Here is a 21,205-nt window from a genome sequence, read left to right as displayed (position 1 = left end):
TAATCTGGATAAGGAAGAGAAATACAAACAAATTAAATGATGAGTCCTGTTGCACATTTCTGTTATGACTTCAAAAGTAAACCACATTTAGGAAGCCTATATCTAACAAATACGTTCGCTATCGGACCTTTCCTTTGCTCTTGCCATTGATTCTTTACATGGCACATGCTTACAGCAGCTGTATGGCAATAAGGGCAGCTGAGCTACTAGCTCACTTTACTTCAAGTGCCTTCAAAATAGGAAATACATATATGATGCAAGAACCTGGGAATACTCCATGCTATTTCTGCTGCCAGCAGAAAAATTGTTGGGTAGAAGTTCTCAGCTTGCTTCATGGAAAACCTCCAAAATAGGAGAGTTGTGTCTCCAACACAAGATTTCTACAGCTAGTGAAACAAGCGTGCGTGCATGTGCATGTGTGTTTTTTAAGCTGTAAACGGTTCTTTGGCACTTCCTGCTACCTAGAGCAGATGTTTTACCTGTCAGCTTCTCCAAACCTCACTCTTACATACCCATATAACACACAGGGAGAGTTAGCCATCCAACTTAGGCCCACCAATCCTCCTGGCAGCGAGATGACAGTTAGGTCTTACCTGAAACTCTTGCTTAGGACTTTGACTTAGGTCTTTGCTCTTATATAGGGCCAGTGAGAACTTGGCTGAACTTGTGAGCTACTGACAGGAAGGACAAGCCACCTCCTAAGTGAATGGCCTCAGGGATAAACTACTGGGAGTAGGAAGCCCTTTACAGGAATCCTTAAAGCAGGACCAGAACAGAATGATCTCACAGAGGAGAGACTAAAGCGTCAGTATAATAGCCTACACTAAACAAAAGAATGACTTAATCTTGATTGAATGACATGTATGAAACATACACATCTAGAGACGGTCGCCTAAAATACTCTGGTGTTGCGTTGATCCTTTCTGCGTTGACAAGAGCTTGCCTTCGCAACAGTGTGAGATGAAAGAGGCAGTAAGCTGGCAATCTGAGTTGGCATTATGTGTGCTTGAACACAGATATCTGCTGCATGAAGATTTTTAAGTGGTTGTTATGGACAACATGAAACAGGATGGTTTAAACTATCATCCTACCACATAGTCTACCAGTGAAGTGTTCCCAAATACCATGGAACTTGGTGGGGTTTGTGGAGGAAAACACGAACATGTTTTCCCATACTTAGTGCAAGTTACTACTGATAAACTTCTAGGTGTGAATTCTAAGCAACATGTTCTAGTCAACCAACCCAAAATCCTAAAGATAACTTTGAAGGACAAAATAGCTAAACTTAGTGACTGTTATCTTTCCCTCAGCTCCCCCTTTCTCAGTATACCTAAGTGCTCACTAACACAGTGGTTGCTAGACAGGCAGAGCCAGGAAGAAACTTAAAGTAAGCAGATACAAAAACAAATAGAGCAAGTTTCCTGTAAAACAATTAATGCTCTCACTTGTTTTAAACAATGCTTATGTTCTTACTATCATATTTCAAATACAGGAATATATGTCACAAGGTGCCAGAAGTCTAGGTCTAGCAATACTGTGGCCATCCAGCTACTCTACATATTTTATTACACTGACATTTTTGCCTCCTGGCATCACCCACATATACCCCAGTATAATGCCTTGCTTGTATGTGAAAAGCCAGGTTCTAAGGCATGTGGCTCAATCTTTGGGATGAATATTAGTTTAATAAATATTGAGCATGACTTGGATGTCCCTCTGAATTCCCCTTCTGCAGTCTGGTGAGGGAACGATCCACAGTGCCTGTTGTGGCAATTCAGCTGCTGCTCTGGAGGCACCGTGGCTGCTCCCCACTGAACAGTGCCATAGGGACGGCACACAGATAACTACGCAATGCACTGCTGCTCCATAACATAATTCCTGTCTTCTGTATCTCCATGTGTGTATACACTAGTTACATGATTCATACCATCTTTTCAGTAAAACCTTGCCTTACAATGCAGAGGTTGTTCACTTAAGTACTTATTATCTCTTCCCAATTAACCTCACTTATGACACACTCCATTCTTAGTCAAACTCCATTCTTAACAAAACTAAAAACTCTAAGACTTGCTCATAGCTATAGTAATGAAAACTGAATGACTAGTCGAGCTTTGCAGCATTTGTGTGTGTTGCTTTGTAAAGAATCAACTGAAGAGCTAATGATCTAACTTAGAGCACTGACAACCTGAAGTAAAGGAACTCTTTTCTTCTTCCATTCTTCTTCCATAGTTCAGACACCAAATAAGCTTACTTTTATTACTCCAATGAAGCTCTCATTGTCTTCATTTGCAATTGTAAATCTTCACTGCTTCTACAAATGGACTCCAGAAAGCAAGTCAAGCCCAGTAACATCAGAAACACAGTAAAAACACAGTCTGGTGTAAGTCACTCACCAGAGCAATGCAAGAACAGAGAGGCGAGGACAGACACTGCCCTCCGGAATTCCTAGAATTTTTCTTCTTTTAATCATTTGGATTCATCTTGCGCATCCTTGTCCAGAAAGGTAAGATTCCTCCTGCAGACAAGGTGTTTCTATTACAGGTACCTCATTTATCATTGGATCTTTATTTATGTACTAAAGAGGGGGTGGGTGATAAGGGGAAGCGTAGCATTATTTGTGTTCTGACAGAAAGTGGTAGTAAGGGCAAAGTGCATGGTGACTGTGGAGACTTCAGCCACAGGCAAAAGCCGTGAGGGGCTGGGGCATACTCTGGAGGATAAGACGTGCAGTCCCATCACATGTGAGAGTTGCGAGGGAAAGGACTGTTCTGAGGTCCTCTGTGAACACTAAGATGAATTTTCATTGAGAAGGGAAATCTTCCGACTACATTGGCTTTATCAAATCAAATATATGTGAACCTTCTCAGTTTATTTGTTTAAATTTAACCGGACTGATTATCAGATATGGAAGAGATACTTTCCAATCAAAATTTTGCTTTCTCAAACTTTAAACCCATTTTCCAAATAAACTGGCTTTCTACAAAAGCTTCACTTCAATCTTGCATTTTTCTCTTGCTTTGTTCTCAGAAGAGACTATGATTTTGGCTTAAGTATACATATTCTTTAAACTTGTAACAGATATCTTGCACAGACAGCTATATTCCAAAACTGTAAACTTCACCCAACTTCAAAGTCAATAGAGAAATGAGTTCATAATGGGAAGTACTGAACAGTAGCACTAAGCAGTGCTACCAGGCCTGTTTACAATAATTTTGGCAGGTGCTTTTGCTTAAGAGAGGAACAGTGACTTACGTGGCTATGTAACTCTTAAGCCATTTGTATGAATACCCAGATACCCAGCCAAGGTACCTGAAGGTATTAAGCAGAACTGTTTTAAGTGACTCTGTCAAGTAATTCACGCTGGTGGGAGTGAGATCTCCTATGTCACTGAGATGAGCATCACAGACTGCCACAACCTGAACAGCTAGTACTGGAGCCACCACTCCGAACCAGACTTCTGCTAGGCACGTGTGAAAAGCCAGCTCTTTCATACTGGTGATCCATTTCCCTATTGAGTTTGGTTTCCTTGTCTTACCCTAACTTACTGCTCCACCACTTCTGTTTCCTTACTTAGGCTTTCTCAGATGCTCCCAACTACAACAGATCTTTCCTACTTACTAGGTGTGGTATATGACCATCTGATCAACACATATTAAAAGAAAAACAAAACCAAATTCATTCATGACTGTTTTACTACAAACTGTTGGCCCATTTTCATTAACATTTTAATCTTTGACTAAAGCTAGCAGTAGTTGGATGCGTTCAGCTGTGGAAGAAAAGAAGACAGACAAGGACAGCTAAAGCAGGAAGCGCAGGCTCCATTACCATTATCACTCTTTCTAGCCCTGAGTCCAACAGCTTTGAACTATTTTAAGAGTATTAACATCACAAAAGAGGGAAGTGTTAAGGAAGAATGTGATGCATCATTTTTAGTCAGCAGCAGAAATAGCTTCAGTATTCCCTCTGACAAGATAAATGAACAATCAGCTTTACTAAGACTAGCCAAGAGAACATTAAGATCGTAATATGACTGAAAAGAACATGACTATCTGAACATGTTCATTTTTACTGCAGTAGATTACTCTGCTCAGTCCTTTCACTGGAAATATAGGCAATATGCATTTGATGACAATATGGCAAATGCAAGATTTTCTTGTCTGCAAATATTGTATAGATTTGTAAAAGAAAGTGGATTTAATTAACATACTCCCTTCAGGGTATGCTCAGATGACAGACAAACAACTTTAGGGGAAGAAGGGGAAGATACAGATTAACCAAGCCATTATGCTTATTCAGTGAAAAAGCAGACAGGATCCTAAGGTGCCATACAAAGTCCTCCACCTGGATGGAACAGCCACTGCAACAGCACAGACTGGGGACTGACTGAAGAAAGGATCAGGAGGTCCTGGTGTACCGTGTCAGGGAGCAACAAGAACGGGGCTGCTCCATGAGGGTGGACAAGCCAATAACGAAGGCTGAGCACAGCACAGGCAGGGCAGTGCCCTCACTGACCAGGGTGCAGTCCCACAGGATTTGTGGAGGGCTGGGTTAGTGACCATGACAGGTCCTGTCGAGAGTCCCAGACAAGGTGAGATAACAAGTCAGGTCCAGGGTCCAGTCAGGAACAGCAAAAGACAGAGCCAGAGACAAAACTGTAGACAAGGTCCACACATGAGACAGTGCTGGAGACACAGACCCTTATACCATGCATCCATCCAGGAAGGCAAATCAATAAGCCAAGACACCAGGAGACAGGACCGGGCACAGGTGTACCTACAGCACTGCATGTACTGAAGTCCCAGGTGAGGCGTTTGGGCAATTAAGGCCTATTTGTGCACTCAGGGCCCTGACAGACAGCAAGCTAAAGATGAGTAAGTGATGTGCCATGGCAGCACGCAAGACTGCCTCTGTAAAAACATACTGGCATGTCACAGGCATGTAGCCAGTAGACTGAGGGAAGTGATTATTCCTCTTTACTCAGCACTTGTTAGATCACATCTGGAATACCGTACTGGCCCTCCAGTATGAAAAAGAAGTTGATAAAGTGCAGTTGAAAAATTGAGCTGAGGGCAACCAAATGGTCAGAAGGTGGGAGCACAAGTCCTCTAAGGAGATGCTGAGGGAACTGGGCTTGGTCAGGCTAGAGAAGCAAAGGCTTGAGGGGGAACCTAATTTTGGTTGATCAGTCTGGTTTGATCATCAAGAAGATGGAACAAAACTCTTTACTGAGGTGCAGGGTAGCAGAAGACAGGCAATGGTCATAAACTAAAATGGGAAGATTCTGTTTTAAGGAAAAAAACTTTTGACCATGATGATCACCAACAATTCCCACAAGATGCCCAGAGAAGTTAGGCACTCTCCATCCTTGGAGGTTTTCAAGACCCAACCGGACAAAGCCCTGAACAACCTACTCTGAATTCAGTGTTGAGCAGAAGGTTGATCTAGAGAGCTCTTACGGCCCTCTCCAATCTGATCAAGTCTATGCTATTTCTATTGCTCCCATAATTATTCAGGTGTGCTGCTAAACACACAAGTGCACATAAGAACGGAGGATCTTCAAACATGTTGAATAAGTTGTAGCCGATCTCATTTTGAATACAACCTACAAGCACAGAAGTATTCAACTGAAGTAGTCCTTTACTGAACACAGAATTGCTTAAAATATCTTTTCTGATACCCTTTAGTTTTTTTGACGTGACCTCTTTATACACAAACTGCTAAGTCTTCAGCTCTGTTTTACTGTTCTTTAGAGCAAGACTCTTTGTACATCCCAGTGTTTGCCCAATAAACATATTTCAGGATTTGTGTTGTCACAGTACACTCCTTGTGAACTCCTCCATCTCTGACTGCTGGTTCAACTTTTCTTATACCCGTCTCTTCTCTCCTTTCACTGTGGCCCTGCTAATCTTCCCCCAAATGCTACAATAGTGAAGTTAAACTTTACCCTGAAAGACATTTAATGGCTCAGCATGAATTAAATTACATGCTAGATAAAACACAAAATTTTATGTGGCTCTATCACTACTTCTAATCTTGCTTAGTATTGAGCATGGCCACATCTTCAACAGTGAAAACTGCTGTTTCTTGGGAGACACTTTTGAGTCTCATTCTGAAGTGTTAAATAAGTCATATTTATTCTCATCGTCCTAATTCCTTGATCGCTTCTTCTGCCATTGGCTATTGCACTGTATTCACTTGCATGAAAGCACTGAATATACACTTAGTTTGTGTGGACAGGCTGTGAGCATTCAAGACCCTCACTTCTTCAGTCAGTTGATACGCTTTGAACTTTGCATAACTTCAGCAAGAGAGGCCAATTCATGTCTTCTCAAAGTTGGGAGCACAGAAGAACTACACTCAGAAACACTACTCTGCTTTAAAAGTAGTAGGGCCTGTGGAGCAAAACAGCTGATGCCGATCCACACGGTATTGTGAGGGATACGCTTTGACGTAGCTGCAGTCTGGTCCTTTGGGCTGAATATTCCTCAGCAGTGGCAGATCTTCCACTTCAGTTTCATCTGAAAGCTATCGAAGCTTGCGTGCTCCAAGTCTGCTCCACTGCGCAAACTAAGTGCAGGAAGCAGAAACCATCAGATTTGTTTCAAAAGCAAACTCCTAAGCCAAAATGAACGCTAATGCAGCCCGAGAGTCCTTTAGCTTCCACTGACGTACAACTTTCTCCCCAGCGTATTTTTCAGAGGCGATGCTACCGTGTCACTCACATCCAGGAACGCGAAGGGAGCTCTAATGGAGTCACGAGAAAAACACGGCGTTCGAGGTCACTTCTCAGCCGCGGCCGGTTTTCTCACCTGGAGCTTGACCGGGAGCGACAGGGACCACTTTCCCCGTTCCCCGCCGCTTCCCAAACGCTATTTTAAACACGAATCCCTCCCCCCCCCCCCAAACCTCTCCGTGCACCGGACAGCGGCCGAACCTCGCCGCCGCCGCCGCCGCCAGCCCGGCCCGGCCCGGCTCGGCGGCCCCCAACGGCGGGCGGCGGCGAGGCCGCGCTCCGCCCCGGGCTCCCCCGGGCCCGCCCTGGGGGAGGGGGGGAGGGAGGGCGGGCGGCGGGAGGGGAAGGGGCGCGGCGCGGCGCTGTGTGTGGCGGCGCCGCGCTGGGCCCCGCTCGCTGCGGCCAGCGCTCACGCCGCTGCGGCGGCAGCACCGCCGCCGCCGCCTCCTCTCGCCGGGGCCGGGGCCGGGGCCGGGGCCGGGCGGCGCCGCGGCCGGGATTGGCTGCGCGGGCGCCTCGTCCCAGAATGCAGCGCATGGCGCGTCATTGAAGAGAGACCATGATGGCGGCGGCGGCGGCGGCAGGAGGGGCCCCCGAGGTGATCGCCCAGCTGGAGAACGCGGCCAAAGTGCTCATGGTGAGGAGGGGGCACCGCGCCCCGGCCCCGGGCCCCCGCCCGCCCCGCCCGCCGCCGCCGCCGCCGCCGCCGCCCTCGCCCCCTCGCGCCGCCGCTCCGCGCGGCGCGGCGCCCCCAAACCCCCCACCCCCCTTTCTCCTCCTCCTCCTCCTCCTCGCCCCGCGGCGGCGGGGTCGCCCCTGCCGGCGCTCAGCCGCGGCCCGGCCCGCCGCGCCGCTCCCCCCTGTGCCGCCGTCCCCTGCCCGCCGCCGCCGTCCCGGCCGCCCCCCCGCGCCCCCGGCCCCGGGCTCCCCGCGGCGGGAGCCGCCGCCGAGCGGGTTTCGGTGGTGGCGGCGGCGCGGGCGGGCGGGCGGAGCACATGGGGGCGCCGCGGGGCCGAGCCGCTCTGCCCTGCCGGCGCTCGTGTCCGCGGTTGCACGGGAAAGCTGCATGGCCGAGAGCACAGCGACTTGTTACAGGGAGCTGGATGCCTCCAGCAGCTATTCATTTAAAAGCGTGAAGTCTTATGTGCTTGTAAATGACTTTCATTCTTTTGAATGAAAAGCTGCATGCTGATGTGTGTTATTTACAGGTCTTACTTGCAGATCTTCAAAAAAATGTCTAGCCAAAAGAATTTCTTGCAAAACTCATTTTTATCCTACCAAAATACAAGGTTTCAGCTGAATTAAAGTTTGTAAGCTGTCAGTATTAAAAGAGTTCGAAAAGAACCAAACAAATATTTAGGAAGGCTTATTTAGTATCAGTAATTGACCCCTGCTTAGAGCCTGCGTGATTGTGAGTTTGGGACGTAGCCTAAGAGGGCAGACTGTAAAGTGATAGGGAATTAGCTTCAGTCAGGGATATCCTCGTCAAAGTATGTGCATCTGTTACTTCTTGCAAAATCAAAGCTTGAAAAGTGTTGAATATGTTTCCAAGCAAAAACAAACTAAAGTTAGATAATTTTGCAGCAAGCATTAATTCCATATAGAAAAAGCTTAAGTATGCAAATCATGATATGTCTTAAGATTTGAGTTGCTTTAATGTTTCATATATGCTGTTGCAAAGTTTACCCACACAGATCATTAGACATTCTAATAATATCTGTTTTTCTCAATGTAAAAAAAAAAAAAAAAAGTGTTTCTAAATACCAGAAGTACTTGACTGTGTAAAGGAAATATGTAATAAGTATTACGATGGCATAGAATGTGGGTGGGGAAGGAAGCCAGTGGTTATATAGTTTTTAGTATCAAACTGACACTATGTGGAGTGGCTTCTCCAAAGTTTTGCATCTATGCTAGAAAACTTGAAAATTTCTTGTGTTGGCATAGCTTCCTTAGTAGCGTAGAGAGGGAAATGGGATGTGGAGTTTAAATAAATAAAAATGTTCATTCAGTGAAAAGATGCAGGACTTTTATGGTAGTGCTTGTACTTCTGTTGAAAATTAGGTGCTAGACTTACTGGTAAAATTATGTCTTAAGTCTGCAAGTACGTGATTCTTAGGATCTTTGCTGCAGTTTCTAGCTTCTCCTCTTCCTCCAGCCTGTAACAGTATGAAAACTGTTAGGTTGCTTTTTCTTGTGTTTCACTGCTGCTCTTGACAGTCCCATAACAACACTGAACTGACCAGAATTAGATCCCTCTTCCTGAGGAAGCTATGTGAAAATGGAGAGGGTTATCGAAGCTCAGAATCAGGCTTCAAGAAGGGTCGGCCAGAAGAGCTGTGAAAACTGCTCGGGGTTGTTGCTCTGTGTTTCTAGTTTTTTAAGAACCATCAGGTCTTTGTTGTGACAGAGGAGAGGAGAAAGTCCAGGAGCCTGCTGCGTCGCTTTGCAAAGCTAGATGCGGGGCTGCAGTGACTGGAAGGGTTACGCTCTCTGCCGCTGGTCTTTCTCGCTACCAACCATGGAAACGCATGGGCTGAAGCTTAGTGCAGGATTGCACCTGGACAGCGCTAATCTTCATTTAGTGTAGCCAGAGGACTATTTTAAGTGTTTGTTAAAATCTGGTTAAAAGGTGTGTTTGGAGGTGGGGGCAATAAGTGTGTGTGGCAGTTGGGAAGCATCAACTGGTGAAACAAATTGATGGGATCATGTAGGTGTATCTGTAAAAATCTGAGGACTTGGGTGAGGGTGATCAACCTGGTGCTAGTAACGGAGACCATCAGTAGAGGCGGGTGCCCTGCAGTGGAGAGATATCTGAAGAAATAGAAAAGGGCAGAACTGTGAATGTTCTAGACCATAGACAGCAAGAAGTTTTAACTAGGTAGGGAGGGGCAGACAGATTCAGGGAAACAGATGGTTTTAGTATGTCAGATGAGGAAGATGATACTGACAATCTCTGCAAAGTACAGTTGCTACAGAGGCATCAAAAGTGGGGCAAAGTATTTGAGGATGAGGCATGTTGGGGAGTGTCTTGATCTCAGCTGAAATCCTGAGCCTGGGTTGGTGGGTGACGGGGAGAATAATCGAGTAGAGGAGTTCGGACATGCTAATAAAAATAGAAAATGAATCTGTTTAACTTTCCTTGAGAGTAAGTATGAATTACTTTGATCTTTCTAAATCTTTGACAAGCATTTTCATAACTCATGTTTACTGCTATGTCTTAGTTGAGGTTTCCTTTGGAAAACTATTGTTTACTTATCAGGTATATGAGGTATATCAAACTTGTTCTGACCTCACAAACTGATGATCTTTATGGACTCTACAAACCCTGACCTGCAGTGTGTGATGACCTGGAAGGTTTTAGTCTGTCCTCTCACCAAGCTTCTCTTATATCTATATAAAAATGCTTACCCTTTCTTACCAATAATGCTTTTCAACAGGTTCTAGGTGGCCCATGTTCAAAAGGCATAATTTGGAAAATGACTGAAATTTGGCATAAGTTGAAGAGTTGTTATAAAAGATTAAGCTTGAATAGTCATTAGCTGCCAAATATGACTTTGAGTGCTGGTCCTGTAACTTGTCTTTGGTGTGTATAAGTGTATTTGCTATATTAAAAAGTATGCACTTTTTTGTAGTTACTTCCTTTCCAACAAAGCTGAACAGTGTTTATTTGAAATCAGGTCTCCATATCACCTTGTAATTTAAAACCTGAAATTCTGTACTTTAGTGCCATAGGCCGATAAACGCCTTTAACCTGTGTGACTTTGGCTTTGGGAAGACCGTACACCAGCATCTGTATGATCTGAAGAGAATTTAATATTCCTCCATTTCCATATGGCAAGGTGTCCCTTACCCAAATGTAAATGGTTCTTATCAGTTATGTTCTGTTTAGCTCAGGTGGTAATTAATGCTGAATATAATTGATATTAGTTAAGCACTGTTTTAGTAACTGTCCTCATGGATGAGAGAAGACATGGATTGCTTTGTCAAGGGAAGAAACATAAACCTCGTCCCACATGTGAGAGGGTGAAGTTAGAGTATAGTTAGAGGCATACATAGGACTGTTTAGTACAGTTGGTGTTGGCAGTTTATTAAAGCAGATGGAATGTCATTTGCTAAATAAATTTCAGTGAAGCCTAAGACTAAAGTTTCAGGCTACAGCTTGTTCCCCCCCGCCCCCCCCCCCCCAAAGAGGCATGTCCTGTTCCTGTCTGCAGCTCCCACTTTCTCCCTTGCCGTGGCCTTGTGCTGAACAGATTAATATTGCTAAGCTGACATACAAATTGAACAAGGGAATAGTTTTCTGTCAGTTTAACAAGATGAGTTGACTATCTGTGCAGCCATTTAAGTTGCAGAGCTAGCATGAGTGGGGGTCGGCAATGAGATTGCTGGAAGCGTAGAGTTGGCAGTGGTGAGCTGTCAGACTGGCTCAGCTGTATCCTCTACCTTCGCTGTAAAACTTCTTTGCTGACTCAGACTATCCTGATATTAGAAATGCCAGACTTTTCTCAGAGGTGCACAGTGAAAAGACAACAGGATACAAGCTTCAGAAAGGGAGATTCCAGCTGGATAGAAGAGGAAAAAAAAATTACAGTAAGTGTGATTAGGAAGAGCCACAAGCTACCTGGGGAGGCTGTGGAATCACCCATCTTTGGAGATGCTCAAAACTTGACTGAACCAAGGCCTTGAGCAACCTGATCTAACTTAGAAGGTAATTCTGCTTTGGGCAGGGGGTTGGGCTAAGTGATGTCCAGAAGTCGCTTTCATCCTAAACTGTTCTACGCCATATGCTTCTGGGTAATGTTAATAGACTGAGGTCAAGAACATTTGAGCAAAGGCTGCAGAAGACTTCCCTTCTCTACAAATTTATGAATGTTCTGGTCTAACTGTGGTCCGTTTTGGGGGTGATGGTGGAAGGGATGAAACTAATCCTCCACACATTAGCATCTTCTTGACGTATTTCTTAGTTTGTGGCATATCCTGGCCTTCTGATGGACATTTAAGGTAAAGTTGGATGGTCTGACACTGGTCAAACAAACTTCTGTTTCAAATGGTGAAATAAGCTTATAAAGTAAGAGCGTAGGGGAGCACATTAGTAACCCTAAAATTCAAGAACAAATCGCTTGTATCATCTACCCTGGAAATTTACATATGTTCATTTTTTTAAACTTGCATTTCTTGGAATACAAGACCATAACAAAGCTCCTTTTTAAGGAAGTTCAACTTCTCATTGTGGTCTGTCTTCGTTGTGGGTCAATTTTTCAGACTATGAAGCTTCTATAGTAGTAAGAGTGAAAGGAAGGGATGGACCAGCTCCAATTTTGTTATGGTAGATTACCTGTTGGAAGTAATCCAGGCAAATGATCTCTCTGTGCTGAGAAGAGTTGTTTAAGTCCTCCAAGTCGTTACCAGGTATAACCAGCTGGATCTGTGCATACGTAATGGTTGGGTTAGACCAAACATCTGCCTGGCTGAGAGTGCTGTTTCCAATGATGGCTTCTAGTAGCTGATTTAGAGAAAGAGTCTAAAAAATGGGGGTGATATAGTGATCCTTTCACTGGTATACAATTTACTTTGAGTTCAGCAATTTCAAGAGCTTGAGGTAGCATCGTGTTTAATGATTGTCGATGAACTTTTTTTCCATTAATGTGCCTAGTTGTTTTTTTGGAAAGCATTTATATATTTATTTTCTTAATTTTTATATTATACGTGTCTTGTAGTAATGAGTTTCACAGGTGTTTTTGAAAAAATACATTCTGTTATTTGATAGAAGCCTGTTGATCTTTTCATTCGTTCATTCTTGAATTATGAGAAATACCAAATGATTGTTGGGGGTTTCTTGCACTGCGCCCTCTGTGATTTTTATAGCTGTTGTATTTCACTCTCCAGTCGTCTATTAGCTATGCTGAAGGGTCCTAATCTAGTGATCTTTTTTTTTTTCTCACGTAGGAGACACCCTATACTACTTTAGATTTATGATACCATTTTTGAGATGGATTGACCAGAACAGCATTCTTTTGTGATGTGAGTTTTCATAGTGGTATGACTATATTTTTTTTGTATTCTATATTCCTTTCCTAATTTTTCTTAACATTGTGCTTTTCTTTATTACTTTAGAGCAGCAGGGTGATGCTTTCAGAGGACTATGCCTACGCAGTCTGGATCTTTTTCTGGAGTGGTGCTAATTAACTTAGAGTCCATCATTATGTAGGTACAGTTCTTCATCCTTTTGCCTGAGAACTGGTAAGGCTGGTACATTTTTCAGGCCCAGAGTTCAGATGCTAGCCTGGGATAAGCACATCCAGCGCGTGGCACCCTAATGAAACTTTTAGCTGGGAGTTGAGAGCCGCTGTGTGTGGGGCACACCCGAAGTGCACAGTACTGAGGGCAAGAAGCTGAGAACAGGAACGCAGGGATCAATGCAGAGTCTGAAACCTTCAAAAAGCAGATGCAGCATCTGGTGAACTGCACTTCCAGTGAAACGGAATTCTTCGCATTTCTCGGAGTTGATTTTTCCCAATTGTTTCACAGCGGGGGCGTTCATCTTTTTGAATCAGAGTGATATTTCACATGCATTTGGCATGTCAGTGTTGCATTAGCGTATTCCCATATTTTGTGCTGAGTTGTTAATGAAAATACTATGTGTCTCCTCCTAGAACTGTCCGTTGGGGAGCTCCATTAGTCAGTAACTCCATCTGTATAATCCTTATTCAGGCATTACCTACTGCTGTCTCCCCTTTAGCCGTTTCTTAAGAGTCTCATAGTTGTTATGCTAATCTGTGTTCATTATTTAATTAACAGCTTTCCATATGGAGGAATAGAGGAGGTCCTCTTGATTACTGAGTTGAGCTGATGTTGTCACAAGCGACTAAGCAATGTACTCTTTTCCATAAATTTCTGACCATGTTTTGATACTAAAAAGTCCGTCTAGGTTAGGTATACCTAAGAGTGGTTTTGCACTTCCATGTCCTGGCTTGATGTAGGGGTAGAATTCTGGATTTTGTTAATCGTGCCCTTTTCCTTTTTACCAGTGGAAGGTATATTCTTCATATCCATCTGCTTTGCTGCTTCCCTGGTTTCCTTGGCCGCCTCGGAACAAAAGGGAGTGGAACTGCTGCCTGCAGCAGCCTTGGTGGAGGGAAGATGGGAAGTGCTGAACCAATTTTGATGTGTACTGGAGTGGGTGTTTGAGTGGTGTAAAACAACAGAAGTGCTGGGAGGTGTGGTGTGGAAGGGAGGGTCAGGTCTGAGCAGGAGGAGACATCAAAGAGGGTCTCTAGTTCTTTTTTCATCCCCTTAAAGTCTGTCTAAAACATCCTGTTGTGTACAGTGTAGTTATGGGAATAGGGAGTGAAAGAAGCAGGGAGGAGGATATATTTTAAATGCCCCCTCTTCTCCCTGCTACCCCTGCCCCCCTCTCCTTGCCCCCCCCCCCCAAAAAAAAAAGAAAAATTGGGGGTGACCCAAAACTTGCTTCTGAGACCTAATGATGAGCAGCAGTTGTACAGTGCTGCCTTTGGCTCTGTCAGAACACAGGGTAGCTCAGCTTTATAGTTGCTGTTTTTCAGAGGTCACTGTATATTCTTCTGAATAGCCCAGCATAGCTGCAGGGAAAGGTTCAGTAAGTACAGAGCAGTGTTTAGACTTAATTTGAACTCTTTTTTTTTAAAGTAACAATGTCAATTTATACAGTTCGCTCTCTGCCACCCCTTGCTTGTGCTGGTACAGCAATCTGTAAGGCTACGTGGTGACCTGGGTTGATGAGGTGATGCAGGAGGAAAAAAGGTGGTTCTTAATCCAGTTTATTTTCGCTATGTTGTGTTATAAACAATTTTACTACCATGACTGAGATGACATAGGCAGATGCCTATGCTGCCGAAGGAAACTTTGGTCAAATTATGCTGTTAAATCACTTAAGAAGTAGCAGATACCCCTTTTCTTTGTCTTCAGATCAAGACTTTTTTTTGTGTGTGGAAAATATATTTGAGAAAGTTATTTGGCTCAATATAGGAGCAAGTGAATGAGAGAGATCAGATAAGTTGTTTTAGTGGTCCCTACCGGCCTCAAAATCTCTAGAACTATGAAAATATATATGAAGAAGGGCTAAAGATGTCCCATGGTTTGTGTTGAAACTATGAAATTCAGTATTTATCTTCATGCAATCCAGCTGTGTTATGTGTAGCTATGCAAAGTGGTAGAGGCAAAGCTGTAGAAGGTTTGCAAATACGCTTTGCCATAGAGTCTCTTGAATGCTTCATGTGACTTTTGTGTCACTGTGAAGTCAATGAAGTGTACAAATGTTTTTTGTGGTGGAGTTTTTCTATTTATGACAGTGATCTCTGAGACATCCTGAATGCAGTATTTCCAAGGGCTTGGCTAGGGTTGAGGACGTTTACAGTCCCAGGCTTGTAAGTGTGATACAGACCTAGGCTATGTTTTCATATTAGCCTAAACCAGAACTGACTGATGGAAGGACCTTCCAGATGCCAAAGCTAGCATGAGGTAATGTTAGTAATGTGTGACTAGGAGTGGAGAGGAAATTGGGTAGTTGGGACGAAGTTGGACAAAGGTCTCCATCACTTTATTGCCTGTCATGGACCCACAGTCCTGGAGCCCTGGAAGGGTCAGTCCTGCCCGCTGCTGTCACCTTGGGCTAGGATGCTGTTGTAACAAAGCAAAAGGATAATACCAGCTTCCTTTGTGAAAGTGTTTTGAAATCTGCTAACAGAAAGAGCTATACAAAAGTTGTATGGTATTTGTCTTGTCATATACTTCACAGAAGTGTTCTGTTTTTCTGGTAGAGATAGGCTGTAATGCCTCTTGCTGTTTGGAGAGTTACTGTAGCATGGAATGAAGGCTGTAGTGGAGCGGTTGGTATATTCCTTAACTTTATATCTCCTGTTCTTCAGAAATAAATAGGTAATTTCAGTGAGAAAGTACTTAACTTTTTTTTTTTTTTTTTTTTTAAGTCGATTCATCAGAGCTAACACTCTCAGGGTGGATACATTCGTATTAAAAAGTTTTTTATATTAAGATGGTTTCTTAAACAATTAACTTTTCAAGATGAGGCAAATGTCAATTCTGAAGCAGTAAGTTACCAAGGTGGGTGACCCATGTTCCAGTAGTTTTTCATCCTGCTTTGGAAACAACGTGAACTTGACTCTTTTACATCCCAAGTAAATATCCTGGCTGTTAGATTTCTGGCTCTAACAACAAGTAAAGGAGGGCAGAGACAGCTGATACAACAGGTTGCAACCTCATTAATATAGAGTCTCAAAATCCAGCAGTTGGGTATACTAGAGTTTGGTGCATTGGTGTATGCAGCAGGACATCTGTGGATCTGGGACTTAGGCACTGATTTGCACAGAGATCAGCTGTTGAATTGGGTGACAACTAATGCAAGGAGTGTTGAGTTTTACCATCCTTTATTATTATAAAACAGTTCTCCAACTATTATTGTTAATTGTAGTGTTAGTGATCAGATTATATGCAAACAATATCTAGCCTAACACAGCAAAGAAGCAGACATTACAGGCACAAACCGTGCTGGCTCGCTCACACACTGACCTGTTACTGCAAAACAAAAAAATCCTGCCTTTCTGCCACGTGGCAGCACCAGAGGAGTCATGCTGCCATGCACCGCCTGGCTGGTGGAAGAGGAGGGCTCCTGTGCTGTCGGCCACCCGGCAGTACTCGCTCACCAGGGCCCTCTCCGGACCAGGGTCCCATGGGAAGCTTCTGTGCCTTGGGCAGGCAGCCAAGACAGGGTCATCTTCTCTTTTTGCCAATTTTTGCTGTGGGCCTCCTTTGGGGTTTTTGGAGGAACTTCCCCAAACTCGATCTGTCACAACTTGAGCTTATATTGGTGATCTGTGGTCTAGGCATCACAGGGGTTGTTCAGTCAGTTCCTTATTCATCTCAGCAGCTCAGTTAGTTTGCTCTGGTGTTACACCAGTCACCTAACAGGTATGTTTTACACTTTTGTCACTGGCAGACTTCATGAGGACTCTTCCACAGTGTGTGTATGTGTGACACACATATATGTACATATATATATATGTACACACATATGTGTATATATACACACATATGTGTGTGTACATATATATGTGTACATACACACACATACATATACATATAGTAACTGGAGATCCCAAAATGGGAGACCTGATCCATGGGATCTGTATTTCTGTTGCAACAGGACTAGGGCCTTGTGTCTGCACAAGAAATGTGGCTGCAGGATGTTTGGTCTGATATTAGGTGTCTTACAGCTGAGTCTGTGGTTGTTAAAGCAGTGGCTGAAAAGCATTACTTTAAAACTCTAACTGATCTTCTTAAGCACAAACAGGGCTTTGGATATTCTCTGTGCTGATCATGCTCTTTTTTATTTAAGGTTGTAACCATTCAAAGGTAGCTCAGCTTTATCATCTCTTGAGTCACTGACTTTTACTATTTATTTTGCCAAGAATATTGGCTTTAGGTTGCTGCTATTTGACTTTTCTGTCAACCATGCTTTTTTTTTTGGTAGCTTCCTAGATAGCAAAATAGTCTTGCATCCTTATTGAGGAAATGTATTAATCAGTTTACAAAATAAGTACACTCCTCCCTTTCTGGTGAAGAAAACATGAATAGCACTTTCCTTACCTGTCAAAAACAGCAACAGCAAAATCAACCCAAAAACCAAACATACCTCTTCCTGAGAGAATTAGGGAGGCTTAGCTACAAAGTCTTTATTTTGTGAGGTTGTTTTAAGTGGGATTAAGAGCAGATGCTGGATAGCTTCAGGGTAATGAACTGTTTAGCAAGAACTATAAAAATAGTTCTAATATACAAAATAGTTCTAATATACAAAAGTTCTAATATTAAGAGAAATGACAATACTGTTCTTGGAGCTATTCTCCTGTTCATATTACAATAACTTTCTCTCTAACAGTGATAGGAATAAAATAAAGCAATTATGCCCTCTTTGCTTCATCATCTTTTTCTTAGTAAGTATCGGGAACCCAGGACTGTTCAGAGCTTGAAATTTAGGCAAGTTGTCCAGGTGTCTTAGAGTGAACTCAGGCACCTAACTTTAAAGGATTCTCTTTTAAATAAAACCCCCAAATGTGTATGCATGTATGTGAAGGAAAAAAAAAATCATCCTCATAAAAGAAATTCACAGAATCACAGAATGGTTGAGGTTGGAAGGGACCTCTGGAGATCATCTAGTCCAACCCCCCTGCTCAAGCGGGGTCACCTAGAGCACGTTGCACAGGATCGCGTCCAGGCGGGTTTTGAACATGTCCAGAGAAGGAGACTCCACAACCTCTCTGGGCAACCTGTTCCAGTGCTCTGTCACCTTCACAGTGAAGAAGTTTTTCCTCATGTTCAGATGGAATTGTCTGTGTTTCAGTTTGTGCCCGTTGCCTCTCGTCCTGTCGCTCGGCACCACTGAAAAGAGTCTGGCCCCATCCTTTTGACACCCTCCCTTAAGATATTTGTATACATTGATAAGATCCCCCTTCAGTCTTCTCTTCTCCAGGCTGAACAGGCCCAGCTCTCTCAGCCTTTCCTCATAAGAGAGATGCTCCAGTCCCCTAATCATCTTTGTAGCCCTCCACCAGACTCTCTGCAGTAGTGCCATGTCTCTCCTGTACTGGGGAGCCCAGCACTGGACACAGTACTCCAGATGTGGCCTCACCAGGGCTGAGTAGAGGGGGAGGATCACCTCCCTCGACCTGCTGGCAACACTCTTCCTCATGCACCCCAGCACACCATTGGCCTTCTTGGCCACAAGGGCACATTGCTGCCTCATGCTTAACTTGGTGTCCACCAGCACTCCCAGGTCCTTCTCTGCAGAGCTGCTTTCCAGCAGGTCAACCCCCAACCTGTACTGGTGCATGGGGTTATTCCTCCCTAGGTGCAGGACCCTGCACTTTCCATTGTTGAACTTCATGAGGTTCCTCTCTGCCCACCTCTCCAGCCTGTCCAAGTCTCTCTGAATGGCAGCACAGCCCTCTCGTGTATCAGCCACTCCTCCCAGTTTGGTATCGTCAGCAAACTTGCTGAGGGTGCACCCTGTCCCTTCATGCAGGTCATTGATGAAGAAGTTGAACAAGACTGGACCCAGTACTGACCCCTGGGGGACACTGCTAGCTACAGGCCTCCAACTGGACTCTGCGCCACTGATCACAACTCTCTGAGCTCTGCCATTCAGCCAGTTCTCAATCCACCTCACTGTCCACTCATCTAGCCCACACGTCCTGAGCTTCCCTATGAGGATGTTATGGGAGACAGTGTTGAAAGCCTTGCTGAAGTCTAGGCAGACAACATCCACTGCTCTCCCCTCATCTGCCCAGCCAGTCATTCCATCAGAGAAGGCTATCAGATTGGTTAGGCATGATTTCCCCTTGGTGAAGCCATGCTGACTACTCCTGATCACCTTCTTTTCCTCCACCTGCTCCTCCAGGATGAGCTGCTCCATCACCTTTCCAGGGATGGAGATGTGGCTGACTGGCCTGTAGTTTCCTGGTTCTTTTTTAGAAGAGCATCTCTCAAAATATGTACTATGCGTCTACCCATCTATGCATTAGATGGAGGATGAATACAGAGATGATGCAATTCGCTTTAGTAACATGTGGTCCAACCTGTATCTGCAAGAGCAGAAAAAATTAATTAAAGTAGGATGAAAATAAATGACCTCCTATCTTTTAATATATGTAAAATTCTACATATATTTTTGTCATTTCCCAGTAATGCACAGAATGCTAAGAAAAAGAGCTTTTTGGGGGTGTGTTCAGTCTAAGTCCATCATTTTGCTACTTTTGAGTGAAAGAAGTTATTCACTTTACAAAATCTTTTCTAGTTTCCCAGTTTGTCCTTGCTTCCTTATCCTGTAGGCTGGCTTTGGTGTGTGCATGTACTTCCTCCTCAGGCCCTTCTTTCTGTCATCTTCTGCTCTCTTTTGGCTAAATCTTGATTTCGTGCTGCTCTAGTTGCATTTCTATTTGCTTACAGGATTCAGTTATTGTATTTTGTGTGTATTTTTCCTGTGTTTGTCTTTAAGTTGTCATTAGTGTGATAACAGTTAAAAGGTAAGAAAACAAGCTTGGTGTTTTTAGGCCAGGCCATTTTGAAAATACACTAAGCTAAAGGAGACTTTTTAATGTGAAATTCAGATAAACTTTCAAAACTTTCTCAAATTCTTTATCTTGCTTTTAATCAACTCCTTCAAAATAACTATCCTGGAAAGAAATGGTGGTTTTGAAATTTTAGAAAGGTTTATAGAGGAGGAAGTGCTAAAAACTGATTTTTGATGGGGAAGCTTAAATGACACGCGTGTCTGTCTGTCTTCATTAACTCAGTGGGAGGAAACAATTTTTTGATACAAGGCAAAGGCTAAAGCTCAGAAATGAAAATGCATCATTGTCTCTGTTTACATCTTTCACAAGGTGATGACTTTCAAGTGCTGTGCTGGTGTACACGCGTGGGGCAGAGGAGAGGTGAGATTTGTCCTGGTATTGCTCTTAGCTGGAGCAGTGCTGCGACACTGGCGGGGAAGCGAGGCTCTCAGTGGCGCGATTTGGCACAGTGGGGTGTATGTGCGTGTCCCAGCCTCCGCTGTTTCCCCTCTGCACAAGTGCCCCTCTCCCCTGTCCCCCCCAGCCCTGCACCTCGCCGTGCTTGGCAGGAGCACTGGCCTCCATGAGTTGACAGGTCCATGGCCATTTGCTGTAGCTTCAGCACACGTTATAGCAATACCAAGAGCTGTGTGCTGCACAATCTGATGCTTTTGCAACCTTTAGTTTTCAGTTTGGCAGGCTATACAGAGGGAGTAGTATGAACTGGATATAATTGAGTACTTATGAGTAAAAGTAATGTCACCCATGCAACAGTGGGTGGTTATAGCTGTAATTTCAGCAAGTATAATTTGAAGTTGGATGTCTGGAAAAAATAGATACGATGAGACTTTTTTTCACATGGGGATAACAAGATTAGAGTTTCTCTTGTGGTGGGAGAGAAGTTGCTGATGGTGTTTGTACAGAGAGCCTAATAAATAGGTTATATATTGTCTGCATCTCAACTTGTGAGCTTATAAAAAATCAGTAGGGCCATTGCCAGCATTATTATGATCTGTGGTCTAGTAGAAGAGGGGCCACAAGAGTTCCTTCTTGACTTAAAACTTTGTCTTGAAATCCGCTGTCACAATTCTGGCTTTTGTAGTAAGCCATGTTTATGCTGTGTTGCAGGTACGGAAATGAGCAATAGAGATGAGCTACTTGAATCTTACCATCAAGTTGTGATCCTGATTTCAGGGGCTGTGGATGGGTCAGGGTCTCTCCCTCCTTGCCAACATCCTGCTTGCCAGCTGATCTAATCTTGCTGGAGAACCAGGACCTTTCATGGGGATAATTCACCCTGCGGTGGAGGCTGCAGTGTAAGTTGATGCTGAGACTGTCTTCTCCTTCCCACCTTCTAGAATAGTGGGCTCAG

The 21,205-nt window shown here is 43.9% G+C and overlaps 1 protein-coding gene across 1 annotated transcript in view; it reads left to right on the top strand.

Annotated features, from left to right (window-relative positions):
- Nucleotides 1–7,292: 7,292 nt before the first annotated feature.
- Nucleotides 7,293–21,205, top strand: part of XPO4 (exportin 4) — an 84,904-nt gene continuing 70,991 nt past the window's right edge. Inside the window, exon 1 of the mRNA XM_067289650.1 lies at nt 7,293–7,370. Within this exon, the coding sequence (XP_067145751.1) occupies nt 7,293–7,370 (78 nt within the window). The remainder of the gene's footprint in view (nt 7,371–21,205) is intronic.

This window comes from Apteryx mantelli, chromosome 1, assembly GCF_036417845.1.
Source record: "Apteryx mantelli isolate bAptMan1 chromosome 1, bAptMan1.hap1, whole genome shotgun sequence".
In the NCBI taxonomy this organism is placed as follows: domain Eukaryota; kingdom Metazoa; phylum Chordata; class Aves; order Apterygiformes; family Apterygidae; genus Apteryx; species Apteryx mantelli.
The sequence above is the reverse complement of the archived record's forward strand: the minus strand, read 5'-3'. Positions and strand labels throughout refer to the sequence as shown.